The sequence below is a fragment of the Miscanthus floridulus genome, chromosome 8 (assembly GCF_019320115.1).
Source record: "Miscanthus floridulus cultivar M001 chromosome 8, ASM1932011v1, whole genome shotgun sequence".
Lineage (NCBI taxonomy): Eukaryota > Viridiplantae > Streptophyta > Magnoliopsida > Poales > Poaceae > Miscanthus > Miscanthus floridulus.
This window is the reverse complement of record NC_089587.1, coordinates 16,644,892-16,666,286: the sequence shown is the minus strand read 5'-3', so window position 1 is coordinate 16,666,286 and position 21,395 is coordinate 16,644,892. Positions and strand designations below refer to the sequence as shown.

The 21,395-nt window shown below is 44.3% G+C and overlaps 2 protein-coding genes across 2 annotated transcripts; one reads left to right on the top strand and one right to left on the bottom strand.

Moving 5' to 3' along the window:
• Positions 1 to 1,949: 1,949 nt before the first annotated feature.
• Positions 1,950 to 2,300, bottom strand: LOC136468628 (uncharacterized). Its single transcript, XM_066467127.1, has one exon. The coding sequence runs from the start codon at positions 2,298 to 2,300 to the stop codon at positions 1,950 to 1,952; it is 351 nt and encodes a 116-aa protein (XP_066323224.1).
• A 5,619-nt stretch (positions 2,301 to 7,919) lies between these two features.
• LOC136475834 (autophagy-related protein 11-like) lies at positions 7,920 to 13,227 on the top strand. Its single transcript, XM_066473473.1, has 5 exons — positions 7,920 to 9,630; positions 10,017 to 11,676; positions 11,781 to 11,998; positions 12,087 to 12,300; positions 12,611 to 13,227. Exons 1-5 carry the CDS (start codon positions 8,663 to 8,665, stop codon positions 12,965 to 12,967), a joined length of 3,417 nt encoding a protein of 1,138 aa, XP_066329570.1. The 5' UTR covers positions 7,920 to 8,662; the 3' UTR covers positions 12,968 to 13,227.
• The last annotated feature ends 8,168 nt before the right edge of the window (positions 13,228 to 21,395 follow it).

Sequence of the window (21,395 nt, the reverse complement as noted above, 5' to 3'; positions counted from 1 at the left end):
ATGAGGAGGTCACAAAGCTGATGGGGGCGGCTGAGGGCCCCGGCATGGCGCTGGTGAAGCTATTCGAAGAGGAGGTGGTCCCTCCCATGTCGTCCACCGATGCTGGAGACCCCGAGCCTTGACCTGGGTCTAAGAGGCCATGTAAATAAATTAGGGATTATGTTATCGTGTTATTACGCTGGTGGCCGTCGAAGCCTTTTTAAAGTACTTGTGCGTCTATGCTTCTTAATCATTTTTTATTGTATTTCTGAGCCTCTGCCCTCTGTCTTGTTTCTGAACATACCACTTTCAAAAAACTTCCTCGGAGCCTAAGCTGTCCCTAGGGAAAAAAGGTGGTGAGGGAGTGCTGTAGCCTAGAGGCATAGGCCGTCTCGCGACTCGACCAGCCTTTTGGCCCTAAGACAGACTTTCGGTCCTTAGGCCTTTTACAATTGATTTGTCAGAGCGTGCTAGAGAGTTTGGTGTAGAATTTTTTTTGAAAAACAATTAAAAAATGGTGTGTGGGATTTAGGGGGGGAGTCCCCCCTTCTAGCCCCCGAGGGAGGCTCGGTTCTATAGAGGCATAGCCATGTCTTGTTCGAGCCCCACAGTGGGCACCTCTATAGATGCGGAGCCGAGTCTCCCTAATGGAGTTATCGTATCGCTGAGGCCCTTGATGGGCCTGGGAGGTTTCTCGAAAAATTAGAACAACTAAAGAACGCTTCTTAATTGTATTTCGAGAAATAATGTATACAATGCTTAGAAATTTAAGGATAAAAGCAATGTAGCTATTCTATGCTCCAAGCGTTGGTGAGGATTTTGCCCTTCTCATTAGCTAGCTTGTAGGTCCCAGGCTTCAACACTTGGGCGATGATGTATGGTCCTTCCCATGGTGGGGTCAGCTTGTGGTGGCCCTTGTTGCTCTGCCTCAGCCTCAGCACTAGGTCGCCCACCTTTAGGTCTCGGCTTCGAATGCGCTAGGCTTGATAGCGTCGTAAGGCTTGCTGGTATTTGGCCGAATATAGCAGCGCAATGTCTCGGGCTTCCTCCAGTTGGTCGAGGGTGTCTTCACGGGTGGTGCGGCTACTTTGCTCGTTGTAGGCCTGTAGCCTCGGGGAATCGTACTCCAAGTCAGTGGGGAGGATAGCCTTGGCTCCATAGACCAGGAAGAATAGTGTGAACCCCATGGCTCTACTCGGAGTATTCCTTAGGCTCCAGATGACTGACGAGAGTTTGGCAAGCCATTTCTTGCAAAACTTCTTTAACCGGTTGTATATTTTTGGCTTGAGGCCTTGTAGGATTATGCCGTTGGCATGCTCTACTTGGTCATTTATCCTTGGATGTCCCACGGTCGACTAGGCCACACGAATGTGGTGGTCATCGTAGAACGTCAGGAATTTGTGGCCAGTGAACTGCGTCCCGTTGTCAGTGATGATGGTGTTTGGAACCCTAAACCTATGGATAATATCAGTGAAAAATAGCACCGCTTGCTCGGACTTGATTCGATTGATCGAACGAGCCCCGATCCACTTGGAGAACTTATCGATTGCTACCAGTAGATGGGTGTAGCCCTTAGGGGCCTTCTGTAGAGGCCCAACCATGTCCAACCCCCCCACGATGAACGACCATGTGATGGGGATGGTTTAGAGGGCTTGGGCTAGGAGATGTGTCTGCCATGCGTAGTACTGGCATCCCTCACAGGAGCGTACTAGCTTGGTGGCGTCAGCAACCGCCATTGGTCAGTAGAACCCTTGGCGGAAGGCGTTTCCAACGAGCGTCCGAGGTGCTGCATGGAGCTCGTAGGCTCCCGTGTGCATGTCCCAAAGTAGGGCTTGGCCTACCTCGATGGTGATGCATCATTGGAGGACGCTGGATGGGCTTCGCCTGTACAACTTGCCGTTGCTGATGACATAGGTCTTGGCTCACCGAGCAAGCCATCAGGCTTCGGTCCTATCTATGGGAAGCTCTCCTCAGACGAGGCAATCAAGGAATAGAACTCGCCAGTCCGTGCCCTGGTTGGCCTTGGGAGGCTCCGTGTTGACTTCCATGACCTCGGGCTCGGTCGAAGGGGTCTCGACGACAGAGGGGGCCTCGAGCCCTGTGGGGGGCTGGACCACTAGGCCCTCTTCTACCGCTGAGGCATAGTCGATGGAAGGCTTGTGGAGGTCTCTAGCGAAGACGTTCGGGGGGACCGGGGCCCGTGCCAATGCCATCTTTGCCAGTTCGTCCGTGGCCTCATTGAAATTATGCAAGATGTGGTTGAGTTTGAGACCGTCGAACTTGTCTTCAAGGCGACGTACCACCATGCAGTACGCCTCCATTTTGGGGTCATGGCAGTTCGACTCCTTCATTACTTAGTCAACAATGAGCTGTGAATCACCTCGCACGTCGAGGCGCCGTGCTCCAAGTTCGATGGTGATCTACAAGTCGTTGATAAGGGCTTTGTACTCGACTGCGTTGTTGAAGGTGGCAAAGTGGAGCCAAATCAGGAGGTGGTGGGGTAGAGCTTGATGACGGGGCGTCGCTGCACACCACCGGCGTCTTTCCCTTATTCAGGCTCAGGCTGGATAGGTTCCCAACCAGGGACCTTGTGCCAACCGCTGGGTGTGGGATACTAGTGGAGCACGGTGTGTTGCCCTAAGCTTGCGCGGTGTCGAGGTGGTCCTGCCCATGCCGTGCCTGGTGAGCATGATGAGAGCGACGACCTGGGCGCCGCCTGCGCCTAGGCTACTGGGGCGTGACGTCGTCAACGGTCAGCAGGACTCTAGGTGAGAGGAGTACCATATCGTACTCAATTCCTAGAGACATGAACTCTAGGCTCCCGAACTAGATTATCGTGCCAAGACACAGTGGTCGCATGGGGTCTGCTATCCAGAACTTGTCGGGATGATGAAGATGACACGTAGTAGTTCTCCTACCTGGCGTGCCAACTGTCGATGTTTTGGACCAGCAGGCCCTCAACCAACTAGTGAAAATGTACTGCGTGCCCCTAATCCTGAATGGTGATGCAAAGAGACACAAGGTTTATACTATTTCAGGCAATAGGTACCCTATGTCCAGTCTGAGAGGTCGATCTTGTATTCCTTGCACCAAAGTGCTTGTAGTAGGGGGTTACAAGCAGGGCAAGAGAGGGAGCAAATCCTAGGTCCCTGCGTGGAGCGATACGAATTGCTTGAGATGTTGATCTCCGGTAGCAAGAAAGTGTACATGTTATAGAGTGTCGAGCGTGTGTTCGTCTATCTCATAAACTCATCTATGCCTGAGTGTGTGTGAGCATGAGAGTAAGTCTATCATCCGTCTCTAGAAATGGCCCCGGTCCCTCCCTTTTATAGTCGAAGGGGGACCAAGGTAATACATGTGTTCGCTATGCAGCGTCCTGTAAGCGAAGGTGGCGTGTCCGAGCCCTATAGCTTGCTTCTGTGGTGGCATGGTCGACGGAGCGGTCTTTGTCCTTGATGCACTGGAGCGATGTGCCGGTCACACCCGATCTTGTGCGACGTAGGAGCTCTAGTGATAGCTTGACGCAGGGTATGGCGGGTGATGTGCCGGTCGCTGTGTGTTGACCATGTAAAGAGCCGAGGCTCAGTTGGTGCCGAGGCCGAGCCATCATGGCGGGCTCGACGGGCATGAATCCCAAGGTTGCCGAGACCCTGAAGTGGATTGCCGAGGCTTGGAGGGAGCAGTTGGTCTTGTATACTGATTCTGAGGCTACAGTGACCCGGACTTGACTCCCCACGCTGCGTTGTTCCTAGAGTAGTGGTTAGGTAGCACAGTGTAGTGCGGGCGTCGATCGTGGGCACAGTACCGAGCACAGCGGCCGGTAACCCCTGCCCTGTCCTGTCCCGGACGGTATGGTGTTGATGCGACTTCTCGTCTCATAGGCCGCTCTGCCGTGTTGAGCCATCGTCCAGCTGATGTCACGGGAGTGGTTGGTTGCATTAATTGGTCGCGACGCTCTATCGGGGAGATTGGTCGAGGTAGAGGCGATGGGGTTATTGCCGAGCCGACCTTGAGCGAGACGAAGAATCGACATCTTGCCCGAGGCTTTACGTGCGGAGCCTCGAGTGAGACGGAGGATCGGTTCCCCGTTCGAGGCCTTTCGTGCGAGGCCTCGAGCAAGGCGGAGATTCGGTAGGCCATCCGAGGCCTTTCGTGCGAGGCCTCGAGCAAGGCGAAGAGTCGGTGGCCTCGGACAAGGCCGGGGGTTAGCCAATAGTTGCCTCTTATCTTTGATTTGATGGGGTCTAAGCGATTTTTTTGGTTTTCGTTTAGGGGACCCCTTCTTATGGTACCCGACAAGGTGAGTATTATTATTACTCTCATGATAAAATGGTGAAAGGAAATAGAGATCGGGCAGGGATATGGTACGAGTATTGGTGGGTTAATAGGTTGTGTTCCGCGGCCAACGGGGCATAGCTTGGTTACACTGTTGTCCCTGTTCGTGTCGGTTAAGGACCGTCCGTTGCATACATCGATGTATAGTGTGTGTGCGTGTGCGCTCACATGGGTTAGTGTACGTACATGTATGGGCGTCAATAGCTAGACGCTTGTGATGACTTTGTCAATCTTGAGATTACATATATAAGTATAAGCATCAGCTGCATCGACAACGAGATACATGTAGTAACTTCACTCAATCATCAGAATCGTGTGTGTACATATATGAATGTCTATGTTTGTATTGTGATTCACACAAATATATATTTCATGGTGTATTTGATAAATTAATATTAGTTGATATTGTACATGTTTGCACATTTTTCTAAAAAATAATTAAATTAATCACAAAAAACTTAGTTAAACTAGAGAAATTTAACTTAGAATAAAGACCAGATGACTTACAATTTTGAATTAATAAATAAAGTACTGTGGCAGAACCGCCCGAAATAACACATTTTCGGAGGCGTTTGTCTTCCACTAGACACTAAGGACGTCGAAAGTGAGCTACATCGAATAGTTCCATCGAGCATACCCTAGGAGAGAACTTGAAACAATCCATATTTTATATCCAGAATCCAATAATTAGTGCGAGCTTATAATACTTAGTACATTTCATACAACAAGAGTTCTTGGAAATTATTTATTACAATACCAGAGTTCAGAGTGCGATAATTAACCAGCGGAATGAAAATAAACATCTAACAGAAACAATACAAGGATCCATCTGTCCCACCAGAAGAATCCTCCACACAAGAGCTACTCCTCAAGCTGCACCTGCAACAGGTGTAAAATAAACTCTGAGTACATAATGTACTCGCAAGACTTACCCGACTAGTGGGAATAGTTTCCCAACTCCAAAGAGTATGATAGGCAATATGGGTTTGCTGTTTTCTTTTTATTTGCGAAAAACAATACTAGAAGTACGTCCTTAAGATCAAATTTAATTAGCAGTCATGATTACTTCATTAGCTAATCATTCTAGATAAGCATCTATTCTACTTTCAAGTAAGGGTTGATCAATTAGAACCATTTCACCATCTTTCATATTCCTGTTCTTACTACGGTGCTAGATCATAGCTAAGTCGTACCGTCTCACGGAAACGGCGATTCGTGAACCAAAGTATTCTAGTTGGGTACCGTGAAACACATGCTCTGTTTGTACCCTAGGCACAAACAAGACCAACCCATTCCACTTCTATCACAGGGTCTAGGTCTCCATCCAAACTTAGACTCCAAGCCCCCACACTTGGGACCCGATCTCAGTATGATGCTTAGACCTCCACCATCCCCGCCTCTAATAAGTCGATCCGGAAAGAGCCAGAATCCACGACAAGAGCGTGACGAGCCTTCCCACTCCCATTAGTTTGTTAGCTAACTATTCTATATAAGCACTTGTTCTACTTTCAAGCAAGAATTGAGCAATCAGATCCATTTTATCATCTTTTCATCTTCCAGTTCTTACTACGATGCTAGATCGTAGACAAGTCATACCGTATTACACGACGATTTATGAATCAATATAGCCTAACTGGGTACCCCAAAACACACGCCTCGCTTGTACCCCAGACACAAGCAGGACCAACCCACCACTCTCCTATCAAGGGGTCCAGGTCCCCATCCAATATTAGACTCCAAGCCCCCACACCTGAGTCCAGAACTAGTATAGGTACGAGTAGCCGCTATGCTTAGGTTTTTTGGTAGCATGAGTAACCTACCGTTACTCATAATAGGTGAGTATTATTATTACTCTCATGATAAAATAGTGAAAGGAAATGGAGACCGGACAGGGATATAGTATGGGTATTGGTGGGTGTAATAGGTTGTGTCCTGTGGCCAACGGGGCATAGCTTGGTTATACATTTTTCCCTGTTCGTGTTGGTTTAGGACCGTCCGTTGTATTGGATTCTAGTCAGCTCATAGACTTATTACCCTAAGCACATACTTGCTTATGAGAGCGGGAAGGCTCGTTGGTCTCTTGTCGTGGGTTTCGGCTCTTTTTCCGGACCGACTGATTGGAGGCGGGGATGGTGAAGGTCTAAGGACCACGCTGAGTCTGGGACTCGGAAGTGGGGGCTTAGAGTCTAAGTTTTGATGGGTCCTAGACCCCTTGATAGGAGAGTGGTGGGTTGGTCTTGCTTGTGCCTGGGGTACAAGCAGGGCGTGTGTTTCAGGGTACTCAGCTGGGATACATTGATTCTCGAATCGCCATGTGATACGGTATGACTTGTCTACGATCTAGCACCATAGTAAGAACTGAAAGATGAAAGAGAATGAATGAATCTGATTGCTCAACTCTTACTTGAAAGTAGAACATGTGTTTACATAGAATGGTTAGCTAATGTACTAATCATGGCTGCTAATAAAATACATACATAAGGATTCACTACTAGTAATATTTTTTGCAAAAAGAAAACCTAGTAAACCATAAAGCTTATCATATCCTTTAGAGTGAAAAAATTATTCCCACTAGTCGGGTAAGTCTTGCGAGTACATTGTGTACTCAGGGTTTATTTACCCCTATTGCCTTGTCCTCCTCCCCCGAGCTATTGAATTAACTTTCATTTATAATTTTTATTGATCATTTTAAGTTATAAGAAATTTATCTACACATTCTATCATATGTATTAACATATAAATATGATACTCATGATATATTTTAGTAAATAATTTAGAGTGTAACAATGAAGGTGTTATGAGTACTGGCTAAAGCTTTTACATAAATTAGGAAGATGGGCTTTGGAACGAAGAGAGAACTAGCCAAAGCTTTTACATGCATCGGTAAGATGACGCTATGCATGAAATTAGCTTTTAATGATTTTTTTGGGAACCTAGCTTTTAATGATTAGAATTATTGCATTCCTACGTCAGTTACTTGCTTGACTATTTCGAATATTATGGATTTGTTGGTGTTTGACCTAAATGTCGGAAGAAACCTATAGTCTGTAGGTAGAATAATGATGCTATTCCCATAATCCCATGCCGATTTTCCTCGTAGGAGTACAAAAGCAAGCTAAATAAAATAATGTAAAAGTCATGCTGTTCTTGCTACAGATCACATCAATTGCAATGCAAAATCAATTAAAACACTATTTATAAAAAGAGAGTGGGCTTTGTATTTAGTGTTATAGTTAGTTAAACTTTTTCTTTATATATATACACTCAACTACCCAATCAAAATGAACCATAGGAAACAATGATTCATCGTGTATGTATATATATATATTATAATGTACTCCAGATAGTTCGTGTTTCACGCACCTACCTACTACCTCGTGCCCAAAAAATAGCCTCCGGATGAACAAAGCCATGGTTGTATAGCTTGGTACATCCTCCATCCCCTACACCGCCACTCTTCCGGAGGAAGCAAACCCAGCCCTTCTCCAATAATTCACGAACACGTCAATTCACTAGTCTATAAGGATCTCCCTGCAAAAGTTTCGCAGTATTTTTTATTTATATACTACTCCACCTCCATCCTCCGCCCTCCGGGCTCCGGAGTCCAGACGCCAGACGGTAGCTTGGTCCACTTTTCTATTCACCCCCCTTTACTTTACTTTTTGTTCTTTCTCTCCTCCGCCGTCCTTCCCTTCGTCTCCCCCTCATCTCCACGTCTCCCCGATGCTAACGCTGCTGCTCGTCAATCTCCCCTCCCACACGGAGTAGTATAGAAAAGAAAAATCCCATCCATCCCGGTTCCTTGATTCGGCCTAGGCCCCTCGGGGACCGAATCAAACCCATCGGAGGAGTTGGATTGCTTCCCGGAGGTCGCTTCCATCTGTTAATCAAGAAATCCCAAACTTCTCCTCGTCCGAATCCGTGCGGGCTTGGTGAAGCAGGGTAAATTGGGCCAGGAGACGTCGGTCCCTGCCACGGAGTCCCCGTCCCTCGCCCGAATTCCAAGAAAGTCGCCGCCTTCGGGCCGTTCTTGTTGGGGGAGATAAAGGATTTGGTGCGTCTGATCGGAGGCGTGGGAGAGAAGGCCTCGGCGGACGTTGTTGGCTTGTGCTCTTCTTCGACGGACGGACGGACGGAGGCTGTGTCCTGCCGGAGAGGTTAAAGAATTTGGTGTTTCGTGTCGTGTTGAACTGTGCGCGCCCGGTGGTTGCTTCGTTTGGTGGTATTTGGTAGAACTGTAGATAGATTTTAATCTGAACTGCGTGAAGCAAAAAAGGAAAAAAAAAGGGAAGAAGAAGAATCGGTTTTGGAGTTGAATTGTTGTCTGGTCGAATCGCAAGGAAGGAAGATGAGTTCTGGGTCGGCGGTGACAGGCGGCGGTGCGGAGGAGGCGGCGGCGGTGCCGCTGGGGCAGAAGCTGATGGTGCACGTGGCGGAGAACGGCAACACCTTGGAGTTCCAGTGCGGCGGCGACACGCTTGTCGACGCCATCCAGCACTCCATCCAGCTCCACTGCGGCATACCGCCCAGCGACCAGCTCCTCCTCTGCGGCAACACCTCCCTCGACGGCGCCAACGCGCTCGCCTACTACAAGCTTCCGCGCGACGACCGTGAGGTCTTCCTCTACAACAAGGCCCGGCTCCTTGCAGACTCCCGGCCCCCGGCGCCAGAGTCCCTCTACATCCCTGAGCCAAATATTCCACCGCCGCCCCGGCCACAGGACTCACCACCTGTGGATGCAGCTGCAGACCCGGCGCTGAAGGCGCTGGTATCTTATGAAACAAGGTTCAGATATCACTTCCAGATCGCCAATGCGGTGTACCAATCTAGCTTGGCAAAATTTGAGCTGTGCAGGCGGCTTCTGCGGGAGGGGCAGGTGCAGGAGCGAGCGCTGGACACAGCACGGAGCAACCTAGAGCACACATTCCGGAAGCTCTCGCAGCGGTATTCAGAATTTTTGCGGTGCTTCACGCAGCAGCACCGTTCACATGTTGAAATGCTGGCAAATTTCGAGAGAGATGTGCAGAAGCTGCGTGCTATTAGGCTGCACCCAGCACTGCAAAGTGAGGGGAGGCATTGCTTGATGGACCTTCTCAAGGAGAATGACCTGAGGAAATTGGCTGACGGATGCTTGAGCTCACATAAGAAGTTTGAGGTCAAGGTGTCACAGCTGAAGGCAAACTTCTTGGAGCTGAAGAAGAGGGTGGAAGGCTTATTCAATGCCATGAGCTCAGGTGGGTGCAAGGATGTTGAGAAGCTTATAAAGGAGCATCAGGGAGTCATTGGTGACCAGAAGATCATCATGCAAGCTCTAAGGTTAGACTTTGCTTTTGTATGCCTAATTATATTGCTCTTATCTGAAAGCCACTGGGAACTATTTATTTCTACTCTTAAGAGATTTGGCCTGAATAATCTAAATGACTTCATTATACTGTTTTTTTGAAAAAAGAAAAATGGTTTAGCTTGGTTGTATGACTAGTCTATTATCGTGGACATAGCAGGTTGGCTTGAAACTTAACAGTGCCATTTTTAGGATTTTCTGCTTTTGCTGCTACACATAGCTTATTAAGGGTCTTGCTTCTTTCTAACTTATTCATTTGTAACTGAAATGTGTGTTGTTAGCAACCATTTCTTCGATTCCCCACGATTATGTTACATCATATCTCATAGTATTATATGCTGACAACTCTTTTGTCTTGCAGTAAAGATGTGGACACCTCAAAGAAGCTTGTTGATGACTGCTCAAGTTGCCAGCTATCTGCTTCTCTCCGTCCTCATGATGCAGTCTCAGCCGTTGGCCGTATCTATGAAGTACATGAAAAGAATAACTTGCCCAGTATACGGAATTTTGATCACAGGCTTACAAAATTGCTTGAGAAATGCAAGGACAAGAAGAATGAAATGAATACTTTGGTCCATGTTTGCATGCAAAGAGTAAAATCTTCTCAGATTAGCATCAAAGGCATGATGAGTGAACTCATTGCATTCCAAGAGGTGATGGGCCATCAAGAAGATTTTGATAATCTGAAAATAGTCAGTGGCTTGGGTCATGCATATAGAGCTTGTGTCGCCGAGGTAGCCAGGAGGAAATCGTATTTTAAGCTGTATACTGGATTGGCTGGAACATATGCCGAAAAGTTGGCAACCGAGTGTCAAAACGAGAAAACAAGACGAGAGGATTTCCATAGGACATGGAGCAGGTACATTCCAGATGATGTCATGTGTTCCATGGGACTCTTTGATTCTCCAAGCCAGTGTGATGTAAAAGTTGCTCCTTTTGATCGTGATCTTCTCCCCATTGATGTTGATGATGTGGAAAAGCTTGCTCCCCAGTCTATACTGGGGTCTTTTCTGAAATCTGGGAGATCACAGCTAGCAAAGCCTTTGCTAAGCAATTCTAGTACCGGTGAAAATTTGAACAAATCTGAGCAAAATCCTCTGAGCGCTGATGATAAGATGGATTTCCAAGATTTTCTGGGGGGTTATGATTCTATTGACATTGCAGGAACTAGTAAGTTAGAAGTGGAAAATGCCAGGTTAAAAGCAGAACTTGCTTCTGCAATTGCAATTCTCTGCAATGTCGGTGCTGAATATGGATATGAGTCTATTGACGAAGGACAAATTGATGCTGTATTGAAAAAAGCAAGGGAAAAAACAGCTGAGGCACTTGCTGCAAAGGATGAATTTGCTTACCAGCTTCAGTCATTGCTCACTGCAAAGCAGGAAAAATGCTTGGCATATGAGAAGCGGATCCAGGATCTTGAGGAACGCTTAGCCAACCAGTACATGCAAGGTCACATGGTGTCAGGAAGCAAAGGCACGTCTGATTCCCTGCTTTCTGCATTTAAAAGTAATGACTGCAACCTGGATGTATCTGGAGGCAGGCAAACCCAAATACGCGATGAATCAAGTGTGGCCATGGATGAGGCCTCTTCAACATCTGAACAGCCATCTAAACAAACAGAAGGTGGTGATGAGAATATGACTGACATTTCAGGTGCACTGAACTTGCAGTTGCTCGATTCAACAGCATGTACTAATCTGGATGCTTTCATGACAGAATTGCCACGTGATAATGAACATAAGATCGTAAACATTGATAAGGAAGGGCACATGTTGACACAACTTACTATGGCTGACACTTCTGATGTTCCTCTTAGCATCTTAAACTCAAGAACTAATGGGCATCATGCCTTAGAGTTGAGGAATAAGGAACCTCTTGTGTCAGAGCTGCAAAATGCCCTAGATCAAAAATCAAAGCAGTTGGGTGAAACTGAAATTAAACTTAGTGCTATGATGGATGAGGTTAACTCCCTGAATAAAGAACTTGAACAAACCCGTGGTCTTCTCGATGAATCTCAGGTTAGTCATAAAAATCTATGATAATTTCACTGCTATGTGCAAATCGCAATGATCACCTTTCATATTCTTATTCCTCTGATTCTCCCTCTACATATTTGGTGAAGATGAATTGTGCACACCTTGAAAACTGTTTACATGAAGCAAGAGAAGAGGCCGGAACAAACAAATGTTCAGCTGACAGAAGGGCTGTTGAGTATGATGCTCTGCGGTCGTCTGCTTTGAGGATACATGGTTTGTTCGAAAGGCTAAATAATTGTGTCACTGCACCAGACGTGACTGGCTTTGCAGAGTCACTGCGTTCTTTGGCTATCTCCTTGGCAAGGTGTGTTACTGTCATTCACATATTTATTGTTCATAGTAAATCATCTTGAGAGGACAGCTATGATAAAGTATTCTCTTTTTGGTTCCAGCTCTGTAAAGAAGGATGAAGCTGATACCACTGTTCAGTTTCAACAATGCATCAAGATCCTGGCGGACAAAGTTTATTTACTGACACGACAGAGTGCTGAGCTGCTAGAACGCTATTCAGCTATGCAGGCAGTACATGGAGGTATCACAAAAGAGTTGGATGAGAAGAAAGAGCTGATTAAGAATCTCTACAATAAACTTCAACTAGAAAAACAGGTTTGTCTTGTAACATATGTAGCCATAAATCGAGTGCCATTTACTGTTTCACATCAGATGAACACTCATGCACAAAGCAAAATTCATCTTGAATATGGTAAAAAATGAATTCGTCAAAATCATGATATGATTGGACATCAATATACTCCTGAGTTTTGTTACCTCAATTTCTGCATCTGGAGTTTTGTTACTTTAATTTCTGCATCTGGCAATGAATTCCCATGGCTGATGGATAGAACCTTTTACATTTTTGCTAATTGTGCTAACGAGCAAATTTGCTATGTTGTCTCTTGGAAAACTGTTTTAACAGGCCAGCAAGGAGAAGATATCATTTGGTCGGTTCGAAGTCCATGAGCTTGCTGTCTTTTTCCGAAACCCTGCTGGGCACTACGAGGCGATCAACCGGAACTGCTCAAACTACTACCTGTCTGAGGAATCTGTCGCCTTGTTCACCGAGCACCACCCGCAGCACCCAGCGTATATAATCGGGCAGATCGTTCACATTGAGCGGCGCATAGTGCACCCAGGCCAGATGGGAGGAGCTCCACGCCCTGATAGCAGTGGCGGCCGTCGGTCGCCCGCATCCTTGCTCAACCCCTACAACCTACCTGGGGGCTGTGAGTACTTCGTGGTGACTGTTGCCATGCTGCCTGATGCTGCCCGTTGAAACAAAACACCTTCCTGATCCTGCCTGACAATTGGCTGCTGAAATGAAGGGAGAAAACTGTCAACTGTATATATACTGAAATTTATGGCTATAGACTCTCAATTCTCAGTTGCTTTCTCAAGTTATGTTTGTATATATGATCATCATCACGGTGTAAATAGACTCGGCTACTGATGCTAGGCATCTCTTCGTTCAAGCAGACTGAATATTCTTTCAGCTAGCATCGCATTATTGTTGCTTCAATTGAACCTATTTTTTTTCGGAAAAATCTTCATTAGTAGTTCTGATTTTCAGTTGGGTATATTTAGTTCAGTTAATCAGATTGCTGATGCTACACTGGAATCATGATTCTTTTTTATTGCCATTTGGTTCGCAGTCATTTACCATAGTGGGCTGAAAGAAAAACGGGAAACGATAATAAGAAAATGAAAAATTGCTGATTGCTTGCGACGTAAGATAGTGTACGTAGAAAGAAAACGGGAAAGAGAAAGTAAGTTAAAATAAAAAATTACTCGTCTCAAAAAAACTTTTTTTTAGGATTTCAAAATTGTCTTAGAAAAATTAATGTTTTTGCTCTTAAATACTACTACTTGATGTTTTAGGATTTAACATTTTTCTTGGAAAATTTGATGTTTTAGCTCATGAACTTAGGATTTTAAATTTGTCTTGGAAATTTGATGTTTTAGCTCATGAACACTAAGGTTATGCCCATATAAGAGAAAAAAAAGGCTATTGTAGACCTCTTTATATGCTTTACTTATAGAAATAAAGATTTTAGGTCGAAAATCCCCTCCACCAAAATCTTCAATCCAATCTCAAAAACTGATATTATTAGTCCTGTTCGTTTCACTGAATTTTTTTTTATGAAAGTTTCGCTGAAATTTGATTTATGCTGATTTGTTATATGAGGAGAACAATAAAAAATATTGCTGAAATAGTGCAGGAGAACAGGGCCATTGCCTTTGTCGCTCGGGGGAGGAGGACAAGGCATGCTCGCCATATGCCTCGCCAAGCAACATCGCTCACGTCGTCATTGCTTGGGCTCATGCTGTCCGATAAGAGCAGCCCCAACGCGACACTGGCTGTTAGCCCCAGCATCCACATTCACATGCATTCTCCAGGTCACGCATAGTAATGGCTTTGCGTGCTGTCAGCTTGTAGAAGCTGCCTCATCTGACAAACAAATTGAAGCTCTCCTCGGACACACGTCGTGGCCGTAGTTGATAGAATCCTCATCTCTTATTTTCATCAAGTGAGAGAATCCTCATCATGGTTGCCTACATGGCCTATAACTTTAGATGAAGCATATAATTTGATGGTCTGCGTTGTTGATGCCCTAAGTAGTAGCGAACGTTCGGGTGTTTCGGTTCTAGGTATGTCTTTCTCTCTTGTCAATCTGAAATGAGTGAGGAACTTAGAAATCCTCATAAAAAACAATGTAAGTTTTCAAATAGATGGTATAAATCAAATGCGACCTATTTTATTTGGATATGGCATCGTATCTTTTGTGGTTTTGAACTAAATTTTTTTCGGAAGGCTATATTTGATTTTTACTAAACTTTTTAGCCCCACAATGGTTTTCCAAAATCTAAGAAAGATCATCTATATTTTCAAAACCGGAAAAGTGTATTTTATTATGTAATTTTCCAGCATCTTTCTTTTTTAAATTTTCCAGCATCAGTGTTATGGTGAAAATGAAAGTTCCTTCACAAAGCATATGCTGATATACCAAAAGATAAAGTTTTTAATTTGGAAATTAAATTCAAAAGTGTCCAAAACATGCTCAAGATTTTCATTAACGCAAGTATGCTCCATGGCATGTTTAGCATTATTTTGACTCACAGTTATGCAGTACATGCCTGTGGCAGAACCGTCCGAAATAACACGTTTTTGGAGGCGCTCGTCTTCCACGAGATACTAAGCACCTCGAAAGTGAGCTACATCGAACAGTTCCATCAAGCACACCCCAAGGGAGAACTCGAAACAATCCATATTTTACATCCAGAATCCAATAATGAGTACGAGCTTATAATACTTAGTCCATTTCATACAACAAGAGTTCTTGAAAATTATTTATTACAATATCAGAGTTTAGAGTGCGATAACTAAACAGCGGAATGAAAATAAACATCTAACAGAAACGATATAAGGATCCGTCTATGCCCAACAGAAGAATCCTCCACACAAGAGCTACTTCTCAAGATGCACCTGCAACAAGGATAAAATAAACCCTGAGTACACAATGTACTCGTAAGACTTATCCGACTAGTAGGAATAGTTTCTCAACTCTAAAAAGTATGATAGACAATATGCGTTTGTTGTTTTCTTTTTGTTTGCGAAAAACATTACTAGAAGTACGTCCTTAAGATCAAATTTAATTAGCAGTCATGATTACTTCATTAGCTAATCATTCTAGATAAGCACATGTTCTACTTTCAAGTAAGAGTTGAGCAATCAGAACCATTTCATCTTTCATCTTCCAGTTCTTACTACGGTGCTAGACCATAGCCAATTCTTACCGTCTCACGGAAACAGCGATTTATGAACCAATGTATCCCAGCTGGGTACCCTAAAACATACGTCCCGTTTGTACCCCAGACACAAACAAGACCAACCCATTTTACTCCTATCACGGGGTCTAGGTCCCCGTCCAAACTTAGACTCCAAGCCCCAATACTTGAGACCTGGTCTCACTATGGTGCTTAGATCTTCACATTTCCCCGCCTCCAATCAATAGGTCCAGAAAGAGTCGGAACCCACGACAAGAGCGTAACGAGCCTTCCTGCTCTAATAAGCAAGTATGTGCTCAGGATAATAAGTCTATGACCAACTACCATCCACAGCAATGGACGGTCCTTAATCGACATGAACAGAAAAAATAGTGTAACCAAGCTAAGCCCTATTAGCCACGGGACACAACCTGTTACACCCACCAATACCCATACCATATCTCTGCACGGTCTCTATTTTTTCCTTTCATTATTTTATTATGAGAGTAATAATAATCACCTATTATGAGTAACGACAGGTTACTCACACTACCAAAAACCTACGCATAGCAGCTACTCGAACCTGCACTAGTATGACTCTTAGGACATGTATATCTATACATGTGGTTTTCATAAAATTCCTGTAACGTAAATACACATAACATATATAAAAGTGATTATCCAAAAATAAGGTGTTATGCATCCGGGCTTGCCTTGGGCAGACGCGGTGTCAGTTGAGTCAGTCAGTGGCGACTCTAGGACCTCCTGCATGAGAATCTCCTCCTCGTACTCCTCGACGATCTCCTCGAACTCATGATCGCCGGTGGTCACGATCTCCGTCAACTCATTCTCTACATGCATGCGATGATGATGCAACACTTAGCATTTAAGCAATAGCAACTCCTGAATTAAGAATACACATACTAAGCTACTAAGCTAGCTCTAATGACTAAGGTACTAAGCTAACAATCATCTTTACCAAGCAAAGTATTGGGTTCAACTAACAAACACCTAGCTTTACAAATAAAAGATATTTCTTTATTTCTACTAATGATTTAATGCATATTTGAAACAAAGAGCATTTAACTACCCTAATGCTTAGTCTATTCTAAAGCCACAAAAATTACAATGAGTACATAATAGTACAATGAAGCTATCATAAAAATTCCAAGACTAAAGCTATCACCAATTTACCACAAAAATTCCTACAATGTTTAACCTAATAATATTAAGCACTTTCAAATAATTTAATAGCTCCTGGTATCAACATGTATATATATATGAACTAAATACACTAACAGATAGAGCATAATTTTAGTAACCTAACAAAATTTGTTTCATAATTTTTGGACATCTACATGATTTTATATGATTTACCAAAGATCAGCTCAAAAATTAAATTAGAAAACTATTTCTAATTCCTTATGAAAAAGGAAAATGAATTCTCCCGTGGGTGGCCCATGGTGCGGCCCACGCGAGGACGGACCACGCTGGGAAATCCGCGCGCGTCGACGACTTTGCAAAAGAGACCTCCAACTCCTCTCGAATTTCAAGTAAGTACTAACACCATTTTCTTCTCTCTCAGAACTTCTCACTTAACCCCCTGGCTTTCCTATAATTCCCCAACGTGTACCCTCGGTAACTCAGTGCATGACGGTACGGCGAGCGGCGGCACTGAGCGCCTACGCCAGCCACCTAGAACCTACGCGGGCCCACCTAAAGGGTCGATCACCATCTCTGATCTTGGGGGCTATGCTAAGCGGTGATGAGGGGTGGCAGGACACGCTGGAGCGAGCTGCAGCGACACGTGACCGTTCGCGATGGTGACACAGCTGCCCCGGTGATCTAAAGCACCTAAGAACCTGACTGGCTAGTGATAGAGCATTAGTAGACTACCGTGGACCTAAGAACCTGATAGGCGCTAGTAGACAAGCACGCGCGTCTATGACTACGTGGCCCGCGCGTCGTAGTGCCATTAATGACAAGGTGATGACGAGCCCGACCACGTGCGCGCGATAGAGGTGCCATCACACTTGGCCGGTAGTGGTGTAGAGATGTAGAGTGAGACATGAATAAGACGGCGAGGTGACAGCACCAACAGGGGCTACGGCGTGGGGCGAGTCACAATGTGGCAGCAGCGGCGGCTCCGCGCGCTAGAAGCTAGCGGCGGCCAGGCCATAGCTAGGCCAGAGCAGCCATGGCTGACCACGTGCGGCAGCATGCGTGCACGTGGGACAGCCAGCATGGCGACGCCGCATGCCCAAGCGTAGTGACCGTGCCCACGCGGCCAACCAGCCCAAAACCGTGTCGTGCACGAATTATAAAGCGCCTATAAAAACTAAATGGTTGCTTCTAGACCTAAACCATCTTCGCCACGCTCAAGATGACATATGAGACTATCAAATCGAGCTATAACACTACACCACCCTTTAACCCAATCTCTTAAAATAATTTGCTAAACATAGCAATGTCTAGCTGTTGACAAACTTAGAAATTTTCTAATTTTTTGAGTTGAACTTGATTTCAATTTGCAATTTGTAGGCTAGTAGAAATATTAGCTAGTAACATTATTTTTTAACAATAAGTATTTCACTATCATCTACAAAGTTTGTACTTCAAACTTTATTTAAGTATCACACATATGTTCTATAGTATTTTTGCTTAATAAAAATTGGTTTTTAACCCTACTTGATATACATGAGCTATTGAATCAACTTTCATTTACAATTTTTATTGATCATTATAAGTTACAAGAAATTTATCTACACATTCTATCACATACATTAACACATAAACATGATGCATATGACATATTTTAGTAAATGATTTATAGTATAACATCGAGGGTGTTACAATACCTATGTTTTTTGCATGTATTCCGTATATATGTATGTATCTTAATGTGAAGAACGAAGATCTTGAGTCGCTTAGCAACTCCAAAAAAATAGAGAGTACGCTTTAGAGATTTTAGAGAGGAGATTTAGAGATCCAAGTTTTCATATACTTTAAGTGTTGATCTAAGCTTGAGGTTGCACCTTTCATGTCTCCATACATTCCATTTTAATTAATGTTTTATGTTTTACTGATAAAATTAGTATGGATCACCTTCGATGGTAAATAAACAGAGATGCACGAGTGATTTCTAGGCAGTAATTTATTCTACAATTAATAAAATAACATATTTTTAGGACGAACACAATTTTCTGTATATATACACATACAGAAAGAAATACACGGTCAGTTTCCGATAGGATTTGTCGATGTTTTGCAAAAATTGTATGCTCATACGAAAGCTATTTTTTAGAAACACACCTACGAAAAAAGCTAAACTTGTAGCCAAAGAGCCAATAGGCGAAGTCGCCTTCCATTGGAAGGTACTACTCAAAAGTCAATGAGCTAATGTCGCCAACCTTGGATCACACGAACGCGGCGTGCAGTATGAACGACGAGACAAACAAAAAAGGAAAAAAATGTTTGCCGATGGACACGATACCCACAAGCATCCTTGCCTGCCACAAAACCTCAGCCCCATATATTCGATCTCACCGACCCAAACATCCTTGCCTACCATGAAACCTTAGCCCCATATATTCACATCGTCCGTGTCCCTGTCTCCTCACCAGAAGGCACAAGCCCTCATCCAAAGGGTTCAAACTCGAAGCCCTCCTCAGCCCGCAGTAACCGTACACCTCCCGGTGTTAGTCACTCTGTTATGAGTTCCAAGGCCCAAGCTCAAGCCCATCGAGTGAGGCTCAAGGCCCAGATCTTCTAATGGTGATCGCCGTGGACACCACCGCAGACGCCTCCTATGTCCTCGTGGGCCCACCCGAGGCCCACCAGTGCCACGCCGTGGCTTGGGCCGCAACAGCGGCGGTCGAGCCGGCGGCGATGGGGGATGAGTTCCTATACCTGATGGTGCTCACAGAGAACTGCTCCCCGACGTTCGTGTCCTTAGGCGACCCTTGCCTAGACTTCTTCCACGTGGTGCCTGGCACACTGGTCGCTTTCATGGAGTCACTCCTAGGCGTCGCCTAGGCGGCTGACTCGGCCACCACGCTCCGCCTCGTCGCCAACCTCCGTGGCTGTCACACCCGATTTTAATGGTAAAATGGGATGCATAATCTTATATGCGCCCAGAGATCAGTCACACACATAAGCCGACAAATTATCAATAGTATCATCACAAGTGTTTATTATATCACGAATAATAAGATAGAGTCTTCACATAAATATATTGGAAGTATAAAGATAAATCTCTCCCGGAAGCTCTATATCATAGGGACGTCAATTGGTTGACCACAAGTCTAGTAATTCTTAGGAAAGTCATCATTACCATAGCCATCTGTTACCCATCTAGGATTTTATCCAAATAATGAAAATAAACAAGCGTAAGTACATGTCACACTCTGCAGAGGTTGTGCACTTTCACTGTGAGTCATGATACCCATATGCCCGGGTTAATTACTCCCAAAACACTTTCAAGGTGAGCAGGTAGGGTTCACTATGAAGCCTTTCAAAGGTTCGTCTAACAAGTTAGGACCATTAGTTTCACTCGATAAATAGATGTAGGCCTATCGAATGACACAATTCCATCATGGCTATACAAATAAGAGTAGAGGTTGTCCTATACCCGATTTAGCAAGTCATTCTTACGCCAATAAAGGTAACCTCTAACAAGCTAGAAAAGATCCTTATACTGAGCTAAAGCTAGAGCCATATAGCCCTCACAATTGTACTATAAGTCCAAGATGTTCGCTTACAGATAAGTCCTTAAGGAGATGAATCTAAAGCATTTAGAAAGTAGCTAAATACTCTAGCCCCCTGTTTCCAAGTTGCTAAAAAGTCATGTTTTAATGTTTATTACATACACCATTAGTCAAGTTACAAGATCATGGTTTAATTAAGCACTAGCAAAGCTACCCAATACATATCCCAGAGGAGACAAGGTATAAGTTCAATTCTAGAGAATTACTATCAAGGTGACACATGCAGCATGAATTAAATGTTTTAAAGTTGATAGGAAACAAGGATAATCCCATGCTATACTTGCCCTAAACAAAGTCCTCCAGCTGATCCTGCTCATCAAAGTAGTACTCTAGTTCACCCATGAATTGCCCACCGTCTATACTCGACAATCACAGCAACATACAAGCATGCAGAAGCAATCATGCATAGCAAACAAAAGCTATAGATTAGAACAGTACACCAATAGCATAAAATAAATATGAAAAGTTTGTAAAACAAATCTACGTCTCGCTATGAACACACAGACACGAAGATCACAAAAATCAGAGCTAAAACGAAGAAGTTATGAATTAAAGAAGATTTCCTTTAGTAAAATAATAGATTAAATCTAACCTCAAATTTTAAAAGTTGAAAACATACCTAACAGTAGTATGAACATGTAGATTATGAAATTATGAACCTAACGCAAGTTGAACGGATCAAATCGGAGTTAAAACGGAGATTTTATGGCTAAAACAAGATTAGTGGCAAAACTGTAAATAGATGAAAACGTATTTTGAATCTAATCCGAAGGAAACTACGCTTTCTAAAGAAGAAAATGTATTCTGGATTTGCACGTTGGACTGCGGGTTCTATAATAAAAAAACTCGAGGGGCTCTTTAGAAAAAAATACAAGGATGGCGGGTTAAGATCTAATTAATTGTAAGGGTCTTTTTGCAAAATTATAGGTGAAGGGGTATCGGGCTCTGTCGGCCATTGGATCAAACTTGGACAGCTGAGATCAGATCAGAGGGGGGAGAGAGGGCCTGCCGGTCGGAGATGAAACCAGCGCGACGGCGCCTTGGCCGAAAGCAGAAGACCTCGCCGGCGTTCGACAATACGACGCTACTGGCCACCATAAACCGAACGGAACACATAGGGAGCAAGAGAAGAAAATAGAGAACTCACCAAAGTAGCTTACAGTGGTCGACGAC